This window comes from Erinaceus europaeus, chromosome 3 (genome assembly GCF_950295315.1).
Source record: "Erinaceus europaeus chromosome 3, mEriEur2.1, whole genome shotgun sequence".
In the NCBI taxonomy this organism is placed as follows: domain Eukaryota; kingdom Metazoa; phylum Chordata; class Mammalia; order Eulipotyphla; family Erinaceidae; genus Erinaceus; species Erinaceus europaeus.
In genome coordinates this window covers 177,789,123-177,806,439 of record NC_080164.1, presented here as the reverse complement: position 1 = coordinate 177,806,439, position 17,317 = coordinate 177,789,123, and the positions used below count along the sequence as shown (strand labels likewise).

Genomic DNA, 17,317 nt, shown 5'->3' with positions numbered 1-17,317 from the left:
TAACCTAAAAAAAATAAAAAGATCATTCATTTGGAGACTGGGTGGTGCACCTGTTAGAGCATCCGCATTACCAGACGCAAAGACAGAGGGTACAGATTCAAGCCCACAGGGAGGAAGTTTCCCAAGGGGTGAAGCAGTGCTGCAGGTGTGCCTTTTTCTCTCTACCTTTCTATCTCCTCCTTCCCCTTTCAATTTCTCTATTTATTTATTTATTTTTTGCCTCCAGGGTTATTGCTGGGGCTCGGTGCCTGCACCACGAATCCACTGCTCCTGGAGGCCATTTTTTCCCCTTTGTTACCCTGGTTGTTTTTATTGTTGTGGTGGTTATTATCATCGTTGATATTGAGGCCTGCTTCACCTCTTGTGAAGTTTTCCCCTTGCAGGTGGGGACCAGGGGCTTGAACCTGAGTCCTTTCACACTGTAATGGAAGCCTTATTTCCCTCAGGACCCGCTGCTACACATCTCTTTCATTTTTCAGTTTGTATATTTGCATGACACCGGTTAGGAGAACACAAATTAAGAAGGAGCTTTATGATTTCTTTGAATGCAATCATTCATGGTATTTGTGTACCTCATGCAAGGTGATAGTAGCATCTGCCCTGTTACCGCTACACTTTGGTGTACTGTGTTGTGTAGCAGAAATGTCCATGCATTCCCAGAATGCACCTGCTGTCAGCTAAAACACAGCTCTCTCTGTATTGGGTAGGTTGCGACCAGCGGTGAGTCCTATGTCCCTGACTTCTTTCGACTGGAACAGCTCCAACAGGAATTCAACTTTGTTTCAGATGAAGAGTTAAATAGATCCAAACGGTTCAGGCTTCTCCGTCTCAGAAGTCAGGAGGTACCAGAATTCCGGAATTACAAGCAGGTTCCACTTTATGACCGAGAGATTTTAGAAAAGGTATTCCAGGTAAGAAATCATCATAATTATAAGAATACAACAGGATGAGAGAGCTGGCATAATGGTTATGCAAAAAAAGACTCTCATGCCTGAGATTCCAAACTTCCAGGTTCAGTCCCTTACCCCACCAGAGGCCACAGCCTCTCTATTTACAACAAAGCGACTCAAATACATTTTAATAAAATGAGATAGTAGGAGCAGGGTGGTGGCACTCCTGGTTGAACACACATGTTAGAGTGCACAAGGGCCCAGGTTCAAGCCCCTGGTCCCCACCTGCAGGGGGAAAGCAGGTCTGGAGGTATCTTTCTGTCTCTTTCCTACTCCATCCCCCGTTCTCCTCTCAATTTATCTCTGTCTCTATCTAATAATAAATAGATATGAAGCAAAATGAATAGTACAGTGTCTGCTGTTCTGTGTGGTCTACAACTGTGCGCAGCTGTTGTGTTCTGAGGAACAATAGTGGTTTCTCCTCTAGAACACTTTACATCGACTTCCTGTAATTTTGCATGACAGAAATACTTAAATATCTTTGCGTCAATTTAAGGCATCTAGGGGGCTGGGAAGTGGCATACCGGGTTAAGCGCACATGGCACAAAGCACAAGGACCGGCATACGGATCCTGGTTTGAGCCCTCGTCTCCCCACCTGCAGGGCGTTCGCTTCACAAGCAGTGAAGCAGGTCTGCAGGTGTCTATCTTACTCTCCCTCTTTCTGTCTCCCCTCTCCTTTCAGTTTCTCCTGTCCTGTCCAACAAGAATGACAGTAATAACAACAATGATAAACAACAAGGGCAACAAAAGGGAAAAAATAGCCTCCAGGAGCAGTGTTCATAGTGCAGGCGGAGTCCCAGTGATAACTCTACAGGCGAAACAAATAAATAAATAAATAAGACATATATAAACTCAGAAAAATGAGAATGATAAGATTAAAAAATATCTTCTGTGGGGGACTGGGCAATGGCATACCCGGGTAAGAGCACATAGTACTACGCACAAGAACCTGCGCAAGGACCCAGGTTCGAGGCCCAGCTCCCCACTTGCAGGTGAGTCACTTTGTGCACGGTAAAGTAGGTCTGCAGGTGTCTGTCTTTCTCTCTCCCTCTCCGTCTCCCACTCCTCTCTCAGTTTCTCTCTGTCCTATCCAATATAAGCAGAAAAAATAGCCTCCAGGAACAGTGGTTTCCTGGTACCTGCACAGAGCCCCAGCAATAATCCTGGAGGCAAAAACAAAAACAAAAAAAAAGGTCAATTTGGAACCAACATCAGAAGGAAGAACCATTTAGAATGAGGATGTGTGACATAGAGCCCATGGCGGGAAGAATCCTCTTATCTCCAGAAGGATTCCTGCCACTCACACACCTTAGATGGGATTTGCAACCCCACACACCCACTGGCGCCCCATTATTTCACAGTGAAGTGACTGGTTTCCCTTCATTTCAGGACTATGAGAAGCGGTTACGAGAGAGAAATGTAATTGAAGCCAAGGACCACATTGATACTCACAGGGCCACAGTGGCCAAGTATCTCCAACAGGTGAGAAAAATATCCTTTTAACCCCCCCCTTTTTTAATTCTTTATAAGTGATTTAATAATGATGAACAAGGTTGTAAGATAACAGAGGTACAATCCCACACAGTTCCCACCACCAGAGTTCCATGCCCTCTCCCCTCCATTGGAAGCTTCCTGATTCTTTAGCCCTCTCTGAGAGTTTGGACCAAAATTGTTTATGGGGTGCAGAAGGTCTGGCTTCTGTAATTGCTTCTCCACTGGACATGGGTGTTGGCAGGTAGATCCATACCCCCAGCCTGTTTCTGTCTTTCCCTAGGGGGACAGGGCTCTGGGGAAGTGAGGTTCCAGGGCACAGTGGTGAGGTCATCTGCCCAGGGAAGTCAGGATAGGATCATAGTAGCATCTAGACTTGGTGGCTGAAAGGCTGTAAGAGATAAAGCAGGACAAATTGTCTAGTAAACTGGAGCCTAAAGGTAGGAATAGAGCAAATAAAACTAGGCATCTTTGTGTGGAAAGAAATTAAGGGGTCTATTTTAGGTATGTTCCATGTGGCCCATGACTTTAGTCATTTTTGCCTGAGCCCATTAGCTAACATGCAGGTGGACTAAAAGTGTTGTCCAGGAAGATGGTGTCAGAGTTGAGAATAGGGCAGAGAGTAGCTCCCAAATATGAAGGAAGTACATAAACACCGTTAGCTGTTTACCCCATCAACCTAACCCAGAGTCCGTGTCTATTCACACTTAGTATAGGAGCCTGTGTGACCTGAGTCCCAGTCAGTCTGAGCTTACAGCCCATGGTCACAGCTGGGAACATTCTAGGTGAAATAGCTGACTTACTAAAACTGGGGGTGGCAGGTGAAAGAAAGTATCCATTTCTTCCCCCGTGTCACATAGATACTTAACACTCTTTGGGCTGGGTGTTGTCACACCTGGCTGAGCTCACAGGTTGTTGCCACCTGCACAGACCTGGGTTCAAACCTCCACTCTCCACCTGCAGGGAGGATACTTCACAAGTGGTGAAGCAGGTCTTCAGTCTCTTTCTCTCTCTTTCTGTGTGTGTGTGTGTGTGTGTGTGTGTGTGTGTGCGCGCGCGTGTGTGTGTCTCCCCTCCACTCTCAGTTGTTCTCTGCCCTGTCAAATGAAAAATAGGAAGAAGAAGAAGAAGAAGAAAAAATGGCCGCCAAGAATTGTGGATTCACACGTAGTATAAGCACCGAGCCCCAAAGATAACCCAGGTAGAAATTAAAAAGAAAAGAAAACAAAAGAAACAAAAAAAGCAATTCTATTCTCTCTGGACTTACATTCTCATACTTGCAGGAATGAAGCCAGCTGAGAGTCATTCTTACCTTCTGAAAGCATCTGAAAGCACACGGGCTATAGCTCAAACTGCTATCAGTGGTTATGTTCAATGGGGACGCAGTATCAAGACACTCAGGGGGGCCGGGCGGTGGCCTGCTGGGTAAGCACACTTAATAGGAATTGCAAAGACCTGTCTGAGCCCCCGGCTCCCCACCTGCAAGGTGGTCGCTTCACAAGCGGTGAAGCAGGTCTGCAGGTGTCTGTCTTTGTCTCCCCGCTCTACCTCCCCTCCCTTCTCAATTTCTCTCTGTCTTATCCAATAAAACGAGGGGGGGATGGCCTCTAGGAGCAGTGGATGCATAATGCAGGCACCGGGCCCCAACAATAACCCCAGAGGAAAAAAAAAGACTCAGTATCTCTTGATTCAATTCCCAGCACCAACTCTGTAAGTCAGAGTTGAGCAGTATACTGGTCTGTCTACTTATCTAATTTCCTAACCTCCTTTCTCTATATACTTTTCTCATTAAAATAAATGACCATATTTTAAAGTTCATTGAAGCATATGCCATTTAACAAAAAGAGAGGCTCAGTGTCTAAGTCATAACCTCTCTGTTATTTAAATTATTTATGCCTGTATCCTATTACATTGTTTCACCAACTGTGAAGCTCACCCCCTGCAGGTGGAGACCCGTGGGGTCTTGAACCCAGATCTTTGTGTGTTGGGACATGTGCACTCAACAGGGTGTGCTACCACCCAGGCTCCACTTTGCCCTCCCCCCTCATTTTCAGTGGGATTGTTTCTTGATTGCTGAGTTTGATGCGGTCTTCGTGTATTTTAGTTGTGAGCTCTTTAGGTGTGATATATGACATGTAAAGATTTTCCCCCAGTCCATGAAGACTCTCTCCTCTCCTCTCTCCCCCTTTCTCATTGCCTCTAAGGTTATTGCTGAGGCTTGGTGCCAGCACTAGGAATCCACTGCTCCTGGCGGCCATCTTTTCCATTTTATTGGATAGGACAGAGACAAATTAAGAGAGGAGGGGGAGAGATGGAGAGAGAGAGAGAGAGAGAGACACCTGCAGACCTGCTTCATCACTTGTGAAATGTCTGCCCTGCAGGTGGGGAGTGGGAATTCGAACTCGGATCCTTGCTCAGGTCCTTGCTCTTAATACTATGTGCACTTAACCAGGTGCACCACTGCCTGGCCCCCATGAAGAGTTTTTCTCTCTCTCTTTTTCTCTCTCTTTCTTTCTCTCTCCCATCCCCTCTCTCTCTGTTTTGGTGGTGATTCCTTTTGCTATATGGTATATTTTCACTTTAACGTAATACCAGTGGTTTTCCTTGCTGTTGGACTTAAGTCATCAAAGATGTTTTGACTGTGTGGCATCTTTTAAAGGGTGTTTGTTTATGAAAGAATCAGAGAGAACCAGAACGCCACTCTGATGTCTGTGGTGTCAAGACTCTAACCCAGCCCCTCACACCTGCAAGGCCTGTGTTCTACCTGCTGCACGACCTCCCAGGTCACTGGAGGACAGCACTTGAAACAAAGCCTCTTCCTTTCCCCCAGGTGAGAGAATCAGTGATCAACCGCTTCCTAATCGCCAGGCATCACTTTCTCCCTGCTGATCTGATAGCAGAAGAGGAAGTCCCCAACATCAGGTAAAAACCAAACAAACCTTTCCTGATCGCCACTGAAGTCACTTTCATTGTTTGATACAAATATTTGGGATGTAGACTTAAGGTGGTATTATTATTATTATTATTATTGCTGTTGTTGTTATTATTATCATCATCATCTCTGCCTTGGAAGCATGTGGGCCCCTGAGTAGGGCTGAGAACCAGCAGAGCCTGCTGTCTATCAGGTGGTATCATGGGCAGAGGATTTCTGTTAGGACACGTCACCTGCAGCTTCTGTCCCACCTCCCACACTTGCGAGTGAATTTCACCAGCCTTTGTGCTGATCCAGCAAAGTCCAGGGGCTCTCCCCCTCCCCCTCTGCACAGCCCTGCATCTAGCCTCCATCAGTTCCCAGTGTGTTGGGGTGCTGAAAGCAAGCCCATGGGGGGCTGTCTGGCGGGGTGACATGGAGAAGCCCTGGCCCAGCACCCTGACGGGAAGGCAGAGAGCTACTGTGTGTTTGGTGACAAGGAAGAAAAAGACAACAACAACAACAAAAATGCATATTTTCAGAGGAGTTGGGAGTTGACTGAACTTATCTGGACTCCTGATTCAAAATAATCCTCAAATTGACTCAACTTGGGCTGGCCACATCTTTGGTAGAAATAATAACTGTCTGCAGTGCAGGTCTGCGCTGGCACAAGGTTAACTTTCCATAAGGTGCAGCCCATTAACTCTCTGTGAAGCCAAGAGTCTCGTGATCTCCTGAGAGTGTTGTCCAGACATGTTCTTCTGTTCCACCATTAAGCGGGACAGCAGCCACGCAGCCCTTATGCCTGGCCTAGGCCTCCCCATTCACACAGAGAAGGGGGGCACTTTGCCCCCTTAAGTTCACACAAGCCCTGCTTCTTTGTTCCAGGCCCCCAGAGTCTAGCCCTTGAACGTTTTTGTTTTTCAGTCATGAAAATGATGCATGAACTAGATGATGACTTTTCATATTGTTTCTCCATTTCTTTTCTTTCTCCCCCCCCCCATTTTTTTTTTCTGCTTTACTTTCTGCATTAAGTTCTGAAGGCTCAGGGTATGTCCTTTCTTCTTTTCATTTTTCCTTTGTCCTTGGCTTGACACACAGACAGATGTTTCTGTAATGAATGTTCCCCAACCCTAAGATGTCCCCAGGCAGACCACTAGGAGGGCAGCAAAGTCCCTGAGAGGAGCCGCCTATGGGGGAAAAAAGGGGAAGTGGGAGAAGGGGACAGGGGAGAGGTAGTGACAGGTGAGGACCCCCTGGAAGAGGTGTCCCCAAGTTTCTGCAGTATCTGGGCAGAGTGATGAGGAGGAGGGACTGTAGTTTCAATAACCTGGATGGACATTATGCTCAACGAGAAAGACAAATGCCGGGCGAGGGGTTCTGGGAGAGCCAGAATTATCAGAACTGAGAAGAAAGGTGGTTCCCAGGGCCTGGGGAGTAAGGATAATTGGAGGGATGTTATTAAAGGCCTCAGAATTACAGCTAGAAGGCACACTGATTCTGGAGACCCTGTGCACAGCGTACCATCAACTCCACCTCACAACGGCACCAGGATCATCCAGCTCAGTCGGCAGGAGACTAGGGCTGGAATGTCCCTTCAGCCAAGCAGCGAGCGTGCTGTGGTCTGAGAGAGATGACACATCAGCAGCCTCTCACTCAACACATTTGGTTTCTCTTTGGGTTCCATCTCTTATGAACCTTCTCCTTCCCCTCCCACACTCTTTGCAGGTGGGAAACAGGGACTTGAATCCAGGCCCTCCAGCATGGTAACGTGCACTCTACCAGGTGCACCATCACCCAGCCCGTTCAGTTAATATTTTATACTCTGGAAGTGTACAGTGTTAAGTGTCATTTCCAGATATATATATATATATATATATATATATATATATATATATATCTCAAAAAAATTTAAAAGGGGGTGCCGATAGCATAATGGTTATGCAGAGAATCTCTCATGCCTGAGACTCCAAAGTCCCAGGTTCAATCTCTGGAACTACCATAAGCCAGAGCTGAAGAGAAATGTGGTCAAATCAAATCAAATCGAATTTAAATACATTTTAACCACCAGAAATAGATTATTTGCCCCCAGAAATAATAACAATGAAAGTGAAACAATGCCATGTTCACATTCTTTTTATTTCAGAAAGGTAGTTACTCTTTGTGATTTTAAGTTACATTAACACTTAATAGGGCTGGGGAGCCAGCACATAGGCTCTGCAAAAAGTCTGAGGCAATAAAAGTCTCAAATTCAATCCCCAACACCACCATAAGCCAGAGCTGACCAATGCTCTGGTTACATTAATTAATTCACTAATTAAAAATACTTGAGAGTGCTGGGCAGTAACTCAGCTGTGAAGTGCACATGGCGCAGAGCGTAAGGATCCTGGTTCAAGCCTCTGGCTCCCCACCTGCAGGGGAGTCACTTCACAGGCGGTGAAGCAGGTCTGCAGGTGTCTATCTTTCTCTCCTCCTCTCTGTCTTTCCCTCCTCTCTTCATTTCTCTCTGTTCTATCCAACAACAATGACATTAATTAATAACAATAATAGTAATAACCACAACAACAATAAAACAACAAGGGCAACAAAAGGGGGAAAAAATAGCCTCCAGAAGCAGGGGATTCATTGTGCAGGCACTGAGCTCCAGCAATAACCCTGGAGGCAAAATAAATACTTGAAGGACTTATTCTTGTTTTAGAGTAGTTATCAAACAAAAATGTATAGTTAAAAACCAAAAAAAAAAAATGTGTTAATAAAAGCATTTCGCCCCTCCTCCCCCAAAGCCAGAACCTGGTGCACTCATAGATTTCACTGCTTCTGGGCCTTTTTTTTTCATTCAGACAATCAGACGGACAGAAGGAGACATCACAGCACCAGAGCCCCCATCCCCCCTCCAGTACAAGGCACCCCCTAGAAACCCCAAGTCAGAAACCCCAGCATCCCTCCTCCTCCCCAAGTCTCCAGTTTCTTTTTGTGAAAAACTCAGTCATCACAAGCCAGCTTCGGGTTAGAGACTCTGTATGCAAGGCACCTAGTACTCGCCTTAGCATGCAGAGGGGGCTCAGAATGGGCATTCTGCCCTGTTCTGGGGCACAGAAGGGCCTGGAACACAAGTCCCAAAAGACCTGCCTCCAGGTCCGCCCTGTCAGGAGCCCACAACATGACCCTGGCCCAGGGCTGGCTCCTCAGGGAGAGGTGCTTTGCGGACTCCTCAGTGGCAGCTTCCAGTACTAAGCCCATCCATCCCCTTGGCTCCTGCTCAGTCGGGATGTGGTGGGCCAGGATGTGGTGCTGTGCTGTGGCCTGTCCCCCACCAAGCTCTGTCCTGGGACTAGCAGGACCCCAGCCTCTTCCCCCTCCTCCTTCACCCCTTTTCCTCCTCCTTCCCCATTTTCTCCTCCTGCTGCTGCTGCTCCTGTTGCTCCTCTCCCTCCTCCAGGCCCTCCTATTCCTTCTCTAGTTTCTTCTTCTCTTCCCTCTGCTCCTCCTCTCCCTCCCCTTCCTCCCCTACCCCCTCAGCCCCCTGCTCCCCCTACTCCTCCTCCTCTCCCTCTTCTGCTTTTTTCCTTCCCCAGCTGCTGCTGCGCCTCCCCCCTCCCTTCCTCTTTCCTCACTTCTCCTCTCCCCTTCCTCTGCCTTCCTCCCTCTGTTTCTCCTGCTTCTCCCCTCCTCCCCTCCCCATTGCCCTGCTCCTTCTCCTCCTCCTCCTCCTGTTTCTCCTCCTTCCTTCCTCCTCCTGGCAGCCCTCCAGCACAATCAAGCACCGTAATTCCAGCAGGGACTGGCTCAGGGCATCTAGGGAGCCCGAGAGCAGTGCCAGGGTGCAGGACACACACCTCCTCCACCACCCCACCCCACCCCTGTCAGTCAGGGTGGGGGACACCATTAACCCCCTTTTGCAGGCATTGGAGCAGATTTGCAGAGGTGAAAAAGCCAGAGCCGGGGTTCACAGCCAGCCTTGTCCAAATCCAGAGAGCAAGACATCCAGGATAAGCCATGGATGAGGCCTAGCAGACTAACTGGAGGTGGAGGGCTCTGATATGACTGACTGACTGGGTCACCAGGCAGGAGTTGCTGACTGGCCCTGGAGGAGGAGGTGGAGGATGGGCAAGACTGCCATCTAGTGGGCAGAAGAGCACAATGGCAAAGAGGGTCCCAGCGTAGGAAGGTGGTGGCTTCTGTGGGGGGGGGGGGGGGGTTGGGAGCCCAGCAGGGAGCCACCAGGACACCCCTCCCTCCTCTGGCAGATGCAATTAGAAATTAGAGTCAGTTCTCATGATGCACATAACAGGGCCACCCCCACCACCCCCATCCCAGTCTTAGCAAAATCCCTTCTCAATTCCCACCCTCTGTGTTTCGTGGAGGCCTCTGGGGAACCCTGGGGCAGAGGTTGGGGTGTCTGCTTTTCACGGGCACCCTACCTCTGCTGCTCTGTGCTTCCCAGCATTCTGGGCCTCAGCCTGTTCAAGCTGGCGGAGCAGAAGCGGCCACTCAGGCCCCGGAGGAAAGGCCGGAAGAAGGTGACAGCCCAAAACCTGTCTGATGGGGACATCAAGCTGCTGGTGAACATCATCCGGGCTTATGACATCCCCATGAGGAAGCCCGTGGCCAGGTGAGCCCTCCCTCTGCACCCCCACACCACATGGGTGGGAGTGCAGGGTCCTGGCCCAGCCTCTGGCATCTTTGTAGCAGGTAGCAGGAGCCCTTGCTATGTGTGTGTATATATATAATTTTTACTAATGATTTGATTAGCAAGTTTGTATCAATTTTTCTCTGTCCTATCAAATAAAATAGAAAAAAAATGGCCTCCAGGAACAGAAGATTCATAATGCCAGCACTAAGCCTCAGTGATAAACCTGGAGGCAAAAAATGGAAGGAAGGAAGGAAGGAAGGAAGGAAGGAAGGAAGGAAGGAAGGAAGGAAAGAGAGGAAGTTGGACAGTAATACAGCGGGTTAAAGGCAGACGGCACAAAGCACAAGGACCGGCATAAAGATCATGGTTCGAGCCCCTGGCTCCCCACCTGCAGGGGAGTCACTCCATAAGTGGTGAGGCAGGTTTGCAAGTGTCTGTCTTTCTCTCTCCCTCTCTGTCTTCCCTTCCTCTCTCCATTTCTCTCTGTCCTACCCAACAACAACAACGTCAATAATAACTACAACAATAAAACAATAAGAGCAACAAAAGGGAATAAATAAATATTTTTAAAATCTTTTTAAAAAAAGAAAGAAAGAAGGAGATACTCTCGGGAGTCGGGCGGTAGCACAGTGGGTTAAGCGCAGGTGGCGCTAAGCACAAGAACCAGTGTAAGGATCCCGGTTCGAGCCCCCGGCTCCCCACCTGCAGGGGAATCGCTTCACAAGCGGTGAAACAGGACTGCAGGTGTCTATCTTTCTCTCCCCTTCTTTGTCTTCCCCTCCTCTCTCCATTTCTCTTTGTCCTATCCAACAACAACAAGATCAACAATAAAACAACAAGGGCAACAAAAGGGAATAAATAAATAAATAAATATTTTAAAATATTTATAAAAAAAAAAAGGAGATACTCTCCAATTAGGTCCATCTCTCTCTTTCTCTCCCTCCCCCACTCTTGCCCTCCACTGCTCCTGGAGGCTATTTTTTCCTTTTTGTTGCCCTTGTTTATTGTTGTCGTTATTTATTATTGTTGTTATTGCTGTCGTTGTTGTTGGATAGGACAGAGAGAAATTGAGAGGAGGGGGAGATAGAGAAGGGGAGAGAAAGACAGACACCTGCAAACCTGCTTCACCCCTTGTGAAGTGACCCCCCCTGCAGGTGGAGAGCTGGGGGCTTGAACTGGAATTCTTACGCCAGTCCTTGTGCTCCCCGCTATGTGCACTAACCCACTGCACTATCACCAGGCCCCCGTCTCCCCCCCCTCCCCGCTCTCTCTCTAATTTAACAGTTAGGGGCTGGATGGTGGCATACCTGACTGAACATACATGTTACCTTTCACAAGAACTCAGGTTCAAGCCCCCACTCCCCACCTGCGGGGGGGGGGGGGGTTCACAAATGGTGAAGCTGGTCTGCAGGTGTCTTTGTTTCTTGCCCTCTCTCTATCTCTACCCAAAATAAATAATTTAAAATTTAAAAGATTACCAGTGACTTATTAATGGTTTACAAGTCCCTCAGATGAGTGCACACACAGCTCCTTTCCCTGCAAATGCTAAAGGTTGTAACTAGTTCCCCCTCTGCCTGTCTCTCGCCTGCCTCACCAGGAGCTCATCACAGAGCCCATCTGCTCAGCAGTTCCCTGTCTTTGATGTCTTTCCTGCATTTTCCTTCCCAGCAAATTCCAGCAGCAATCTAGACCTTCGCGAACTTTCATCGAGAAGCACCCTGCTTCCCCAGCCACACAGAGCCCAGCGCACAGCACCGACTACCCCCTCGACCAGGTGAGAGAGCCACACGCTGGTGCACAGCTCAGAATCCTGCCCCCCCCACACCCCCCCCGCCCCCCGCCCCAGCCAAAGCTTTAAGAATCGCTTCGAGTTGCGCAAGTCTGTTTGCGGAAACCTATCATTCTGTGAACCGATTCTGTCTCTGCTAAGAGCAAAATCATGGAGCCGAACTGTCAAGGCATCTGACCATTCACTCTTGGCATTCAGGTTCGCGTGCGTCCTTTTGTAGAAGTTTCTTTTCAGCGAACGGTTTGCCACACAACTACGGCTGAAGGCCCCAACCCCAGCTGGAATGAGGAACTGGAACTTCCATTTAGGTAAGTGTGTCTTCCTGTCCAATGGAGAAGCAATTACAGAAGAAAAACCTGCCACCTTCTTTGCCCCATAAAGAATTCTGGTCCAGGGGACAGGCAGTGGTGCTCACATTTCTTCTTCTAGCGTTTGCCCTTCTTCCGTAGCCAGTCAACAGTGTCAGGTTGAGCCTGATGTAAAGTTTCGAGACCTCCTTTGAATCTGGAGAGGTGGTAGTCGTTGACTATGTGGGTCATAGTCTGTCTGGAGCCGCAGGGGCAGTTCGGGTCGTCTCTGGCTCCCCAGCCATGGAACATAGCGGCACACCGGCCATGGCCTGTTCGATAGCGATTGAGGAGGGCCCAATCATAACGTGCTAGGTCAAAGCCGGGTTGACGCTTGCAGGGGTCTGTGATGAGGTGTTTGTTCTTGACCTCAGCTGACTGCCAACTCTGTTTCCAAGAGACTGGAACAGAGAAGTTCAGTGTAGGCGTAGGGGACCAGATTGGGTGACGAGACGTCAAACGTTGAACAGGGTGGGCGAAGATATCCGTGTATATTGGCAGGTCCGGTCAAGCGTAGACGTGGGAAATGATCTTAGATGATGCCACATCCCGACGAATATCTGGCGGGGTGATGTTGCTAAGAACTGGCAGCCATGGAACCGGGGTGGAACGGATGGTTCCAGAAATTATCCTCATGGAGGAATATAATTTGGAATTGACCAAGTGGACATGGGGGCTACAGAACCATACTGGGGCACAGTATTCTGCAGTGGAATAGCATAATGCCAGAGAGGATGATCGTAGTGTGGAAGCGCTCGCGCCCCATGAGGAGCTGGCCAGTCTTGCATTGATGTTATTCCTCGCACCCACCTTTGCTGCAGTTTTTATGAGATGTTTGTGAAATGACAGAGTGCGATCGAGAGTAACGCCAATATAGACTGGCTGGGCTTCATGCCGGATTCTCGTATCGCCAAGCTGCACATTAAGCTCACGCGAGGCCGAGGCATGGTGTAGATGGAAAACAGATGATATTGTTTTTGCAGTGCTAGGGATTAGTCGCCATTTTTTACAGTAATCAGATATCAGAGACATGTCTTTCGTGAGTGTTTCCTCAAGGATGTCGAACTTGGATGCCTGAGTTGCGCAGCAGATGTCATCGGCGTAGATGAACTTCCTTGAAGAAGTTTCTGGGAGGTCATTGATGTAAATATTAAATAGCGTAGGAGCCAGAATGGAGCCCTGGGGGAGGCCACTTGAGACAAGTCTCCATCTGCTAGACTTGTCACCCAGATGCACCCGGAATCTTCTGTTTTGGAGAAGAAACGATATAGTGTTGGCCACCCATGGAGGCAGGCATCTTGCTCACACTACAATGCACTAGCACCCAGGGTCAAGCCCCCAGTCCCCACTGCAGGGAGAAAGCTTCACGAGTGGTGAAGCAGGGCTGCAGGTGTCTCTCCCCCCCCCTGTCTCTCCCCACTCAATTTCTCTCTGTCTCTATTAAATAAATAAAGAATAAAGAACTTTGGTCCATACTCCTAGAAGGGTAAATGTTAGGGGAAGATGACCAGAGGGCTCTGAACTCCAATTCTGTCAGGACCCAGAGAAAGAGAGAGAGAGAAAAAAAAAAGGACACTCGGAAACTCAGAAGGTGTGACTTAAAATAGAAGAGAATGCAGGACCATGGGGGAAAATGGGGAAATACAGATAAATGTAGATAGTAACAGAAATATTCGTCAACCCCTAACTGATCTTGGGAAAACTACAATTTCCAGTGGAGGGAAACAGTGCTGGAAACAGTGTGGAATTATATCGCTGTTATTTTATAATTTTGTTAGTCAATATTAAATCACTAATAAAAATTTTTTTTTAAATGAAATGGAAGCTATTTGGAATAAGTGTGGAGGAAATAAAGGCTCGGGGAGGAATGGATACGGTAAAATATTTTATAGCTAGTGAACCAGAATGAGGGCCAGGACTTCGGACACCAAGCCCCCTGATTTCCTCTGTGTGCCCTCCAGAGACTGCAGCCAACCATCAGAGGAGAAAATGCCCAAGGTGTGGGTCTCTCCCTGGGACAGCTCCCTCCTCCCAGACCCTAGCTTCTTGTAGCCCAGAGCTCCCTGTCCCCTTGTCCCCAGTCCACAGCTTCTCAGCTTTTAGTTTCTTCTTTGTCTTCCCAACTCTGCAAGCTTTAAGTTCATTTAAAGTTCCAAGCACCCATAAGTGATGCCCTCCCCTTCACCAGAAATACATAGGCATTTAATATTTTTATTAAAATATTTTAGATACGTAAGAGGCTCAATAGTTCTGATCTAGAAGCAGCCTGAGAAATTGTTTGCTTCAACATTCTATTTTTTTTCTTGAGTAGACAGAAATTGAGTGAAGAAGGGGAGATAGAGAGGGAGAGAGACAGAGACACCTGCAGTCCTGCTTCACCACTTAAGGAAGCTTGCCCTGTGTGTGGGAACCTGGGGCTTGAACCCAAGTCTTGGTACATTGTAACTTTTGAGACAGGATTCTACTCCACATTCTACTTTTTTTTTTTTAAAGATTGATCCATTGGTTGATGAGAGCAAGAGAGAAAAGTAGGCAGTGCATCTGTCTGGCATATGCTACACAGAAAGCTATACTGGGGACCTGATGCTTGGCAGTCCAGAATTTGTCGACTGTACCATCTTCTGGCCACCGCAGTGCTTGCCTTGTCCAGGAAAGAAACTAAACCCACAAAGGGCCTGGGAAGTGGCTCTCCTGTGTGCCTGAGGCCCCTAGCTCGATTCTCGGTGTCGCAGGAGGGCATCTAGGGCATGGCCAGAGGACCTCCATCAGTCATGGACTGGCACTTTGTGGTCTCACATTCTCCTCCCCCACCATGTCTGTATGAATCTTTGATTTGAAAATTATGTCAAGATTGGGCAGGGGAAAAGGCTCGGCAGCTGGGTACAGGCACGAGACCCTGAGACGCTCCGTGGCATCGCAGGAAACCCTGACGGGCAGCAACGTGCTGGAGACCTTAGTGAACTAGAAGCAGACCAAGGATCGCAGCTGCTTAGGTTAGAAGAGAGCACAGTCGTACATGGAACCTGGTGCAAGCAAAAAAAGAGTGAGAGGACATATAGGATAAAAACAAACAACTCCAGCTCCCATGACAGATGATGGACAAGGAAGCTGGGATGTACACACATAATAGTCTCCTCCTTGGCTGCAAGGATGGATGAGATCTTGCTGGCTTTTTGGCTTGTTGGTTTCTTTGTTTTGCCTCCAGGGTATTGCCAGGGCCCGGTGCCAGCACTATGAATCCACTGCTCCTGCCAGCCATATTTTTTTCCGTTGTATTGGACAGGACAGAAAGAAATCAAGAGAGGAGGGGGAGAGAGAGAGGGAGAGAAAAAGAGAAAGACCTTCATACCTGCTTCACTGCTTGTGAAGCAATAACCACCCCCGTAGGTGGGGAGCCTAGTGATGGAACCCGGATCCTTGCCTGGGTCCTTGAGCTTAGTAATTACTATGTGTGCTTAATCAGGTGCACTACCGCCTTTTTGCTACAACGTTGATGGAACAGGAGCAGTTTGTCTTAAGTGAAATAAGACAAATGTAGATCATCTCACACCCAAGGAGGATATGAAGAAACAAGAGAAGGGTTACTTGGGAGTTGGCGCAGTGAGGATGTTAGGGATGCCCCAGCAGCATTTCACTTCCTCATGGGACAGTGAGGGGGAGGCAGGAGCCATTCAGCAGTCACCTAAGGGGACTTTTAGGCTGCAGGAGAAGCACCATCCTGAGCTCAGTAACTTGGGTGGTCTGCACAGCCATTCCCCGATCAGCTAGGAGCCCTGTCTGGAGCCCATCCTCAGAGTCTGCTCACCAGGGCCAGGGGCTGCCTGCAAAGCTCAACACAGGATTAAGGACACCCGTGAGACCTGCCAGGGAGCCAGCAGACACGGGCCGCACCCCCCTGCATGGAGCCTTCAGCCTAGAGCCCTGCCTGTCTGTGTGCAGACTCTTTGTGCTATCTCGCTGTGCAAGAGGAAACCTGAAAATGATCACACTTTGGAGAGATTGACTTCTTTTTTATTATTATTGCCACCAGGGTTATCACTGTGGCTTGGTACCTGTATTACGAACTGCTCCTGGTAGCCATGGTTCTTTTTTTTTTTTTTTTTTGTAAGGGGAGGGAGACAGGAATCCGTTGGTTGGGCACCTGATTGAGTGCTTATGTTACAGTGTGCAAGGACCGGGCTTCAAGCCCCCGGTCTCCACCTGCAAGGGGAAAGTTTCACGAGTGGTTAAGCAGTACTGCAGGTGTCTCTCTGTCTCTTTACCTTCCTATCACCCCCTTCCCTCTCAATTTCTGGCTATTTCTATTCAATAAATAAATAAAGATTTAAAAAAATCTTTTGGGAAGTCGGGCGGTGGCACAGCGGGTTAAACACACGTGGCGCAAAGCACAAGGGCCCCAGCTTAAGGATCCTGGTTCGAGCCCCCAGCTCCCCACCTGCAGGGGAGTCGCTTTACAGATGGTGAAGCAGTTCTGCAGGTGTCTTTCTCTCCCTCTCTCTGTCTTCCCCTCCTCTCTCCATTTCTCTCTGTCCTATCCAACAACGACAACATAAATAACAACAAGAATAAAATAAACAAAGGCAACAAAATGGAAAATAAATAAATACAAAAAATATTTCTCTCTCAAAAAAAAAAGGAAAGTAAGAGAGATAACAAGAAAAAGAGACACCTGCAGACCTGCTTCACCACTCAGGAAGGATCACACCTGCAACTTGAGGAGCGGTTGCTTGAACCTGGGTCTTTGAGCAAGGTGCTGTTTGTGCTCAGTCACGTGTGCCATTGCCTGCCCCCCCAAGTTATTTCTTTTAATTAATTAATTTATTTCTTAATACTTTATTTATGAGAAAGCTAGGAGGAGAGAGAGAGAGAGAAAGAACCGGACATCACTCTGGTACATGTGTTGCCGGGAATTGAACTAAGGACCTCATGCTTGAGAGTCCAATGCCTCATCTATTGTGTCACCTCCCGGGCCACTCTTTTTATTTATTTACTTATTTTATTTGGTAGAACAGATAGGCATTGAAAGGCATGGAGGAGATAGACAGCGGGAGATAAAGAGACACTTGCAGCCCTGTGTCACCACTTGTGAAGCTTTTCCCCCTGCAGGATGGGACCAGGGGCTTGAACCTGAGTCAGTGGTCACATGGTCACACATGAACTTAACTAGGTGGGCCACGACTTGACCCCACTGGGTC

The 17,317-nt window shown here is 48.2% G+C and overlaps 1 protein-coding gene and 1 long non-coding RNA gene across 4 annotated transcripts in view; one reads left to right on the top strand and one right to left on the bottom strand.

Annotated features, from left to right (window-relative positions):
* CC2D2A (coiled-coil and C2 domain containing 2A) overlaps positions 1–17,317 on the top strand; it is a 124,446-nt gene that overhangs the window by 70,547 nt on the left and 36,582 nt on the right. For all 3 annotated transcript variants that reach the window (XM_060188318.1, XM_060188317.1, XM_060188316.1), the window contains 6 exons: positions 708–911; positions 2,341–2,433; positions 5,273–5,364; positions 9,798–9,965; positions 11,655–11,760; positions 11,974–12,083. In XM_060188318.1, the coding sequence (XP_060044301.1) occupies positions 708–911; positions 2,341–2,433; positions 5,273–5,364; positions 9,798–9,965; positions 11,655–11,760; positions 11,974–12,083 (773 nt within the window). The remainder of the gene's footprint in view (positions 1–707; positions 912–2,340; positions 2,434–5,272; positions 5,365–9,797; positions 9,966–11,654; positions 11,761–11,973; positions 12,084–17,317) is intronic.
* The window catches only part of LOC132537571 (uncharacterized), a 41,809-nt gene that overhangs the window by 19,364 nt on the left and 5,128 nt on the right, over positions 1–17,317 (bottom strand). The window lies entirely within an intron of this gene.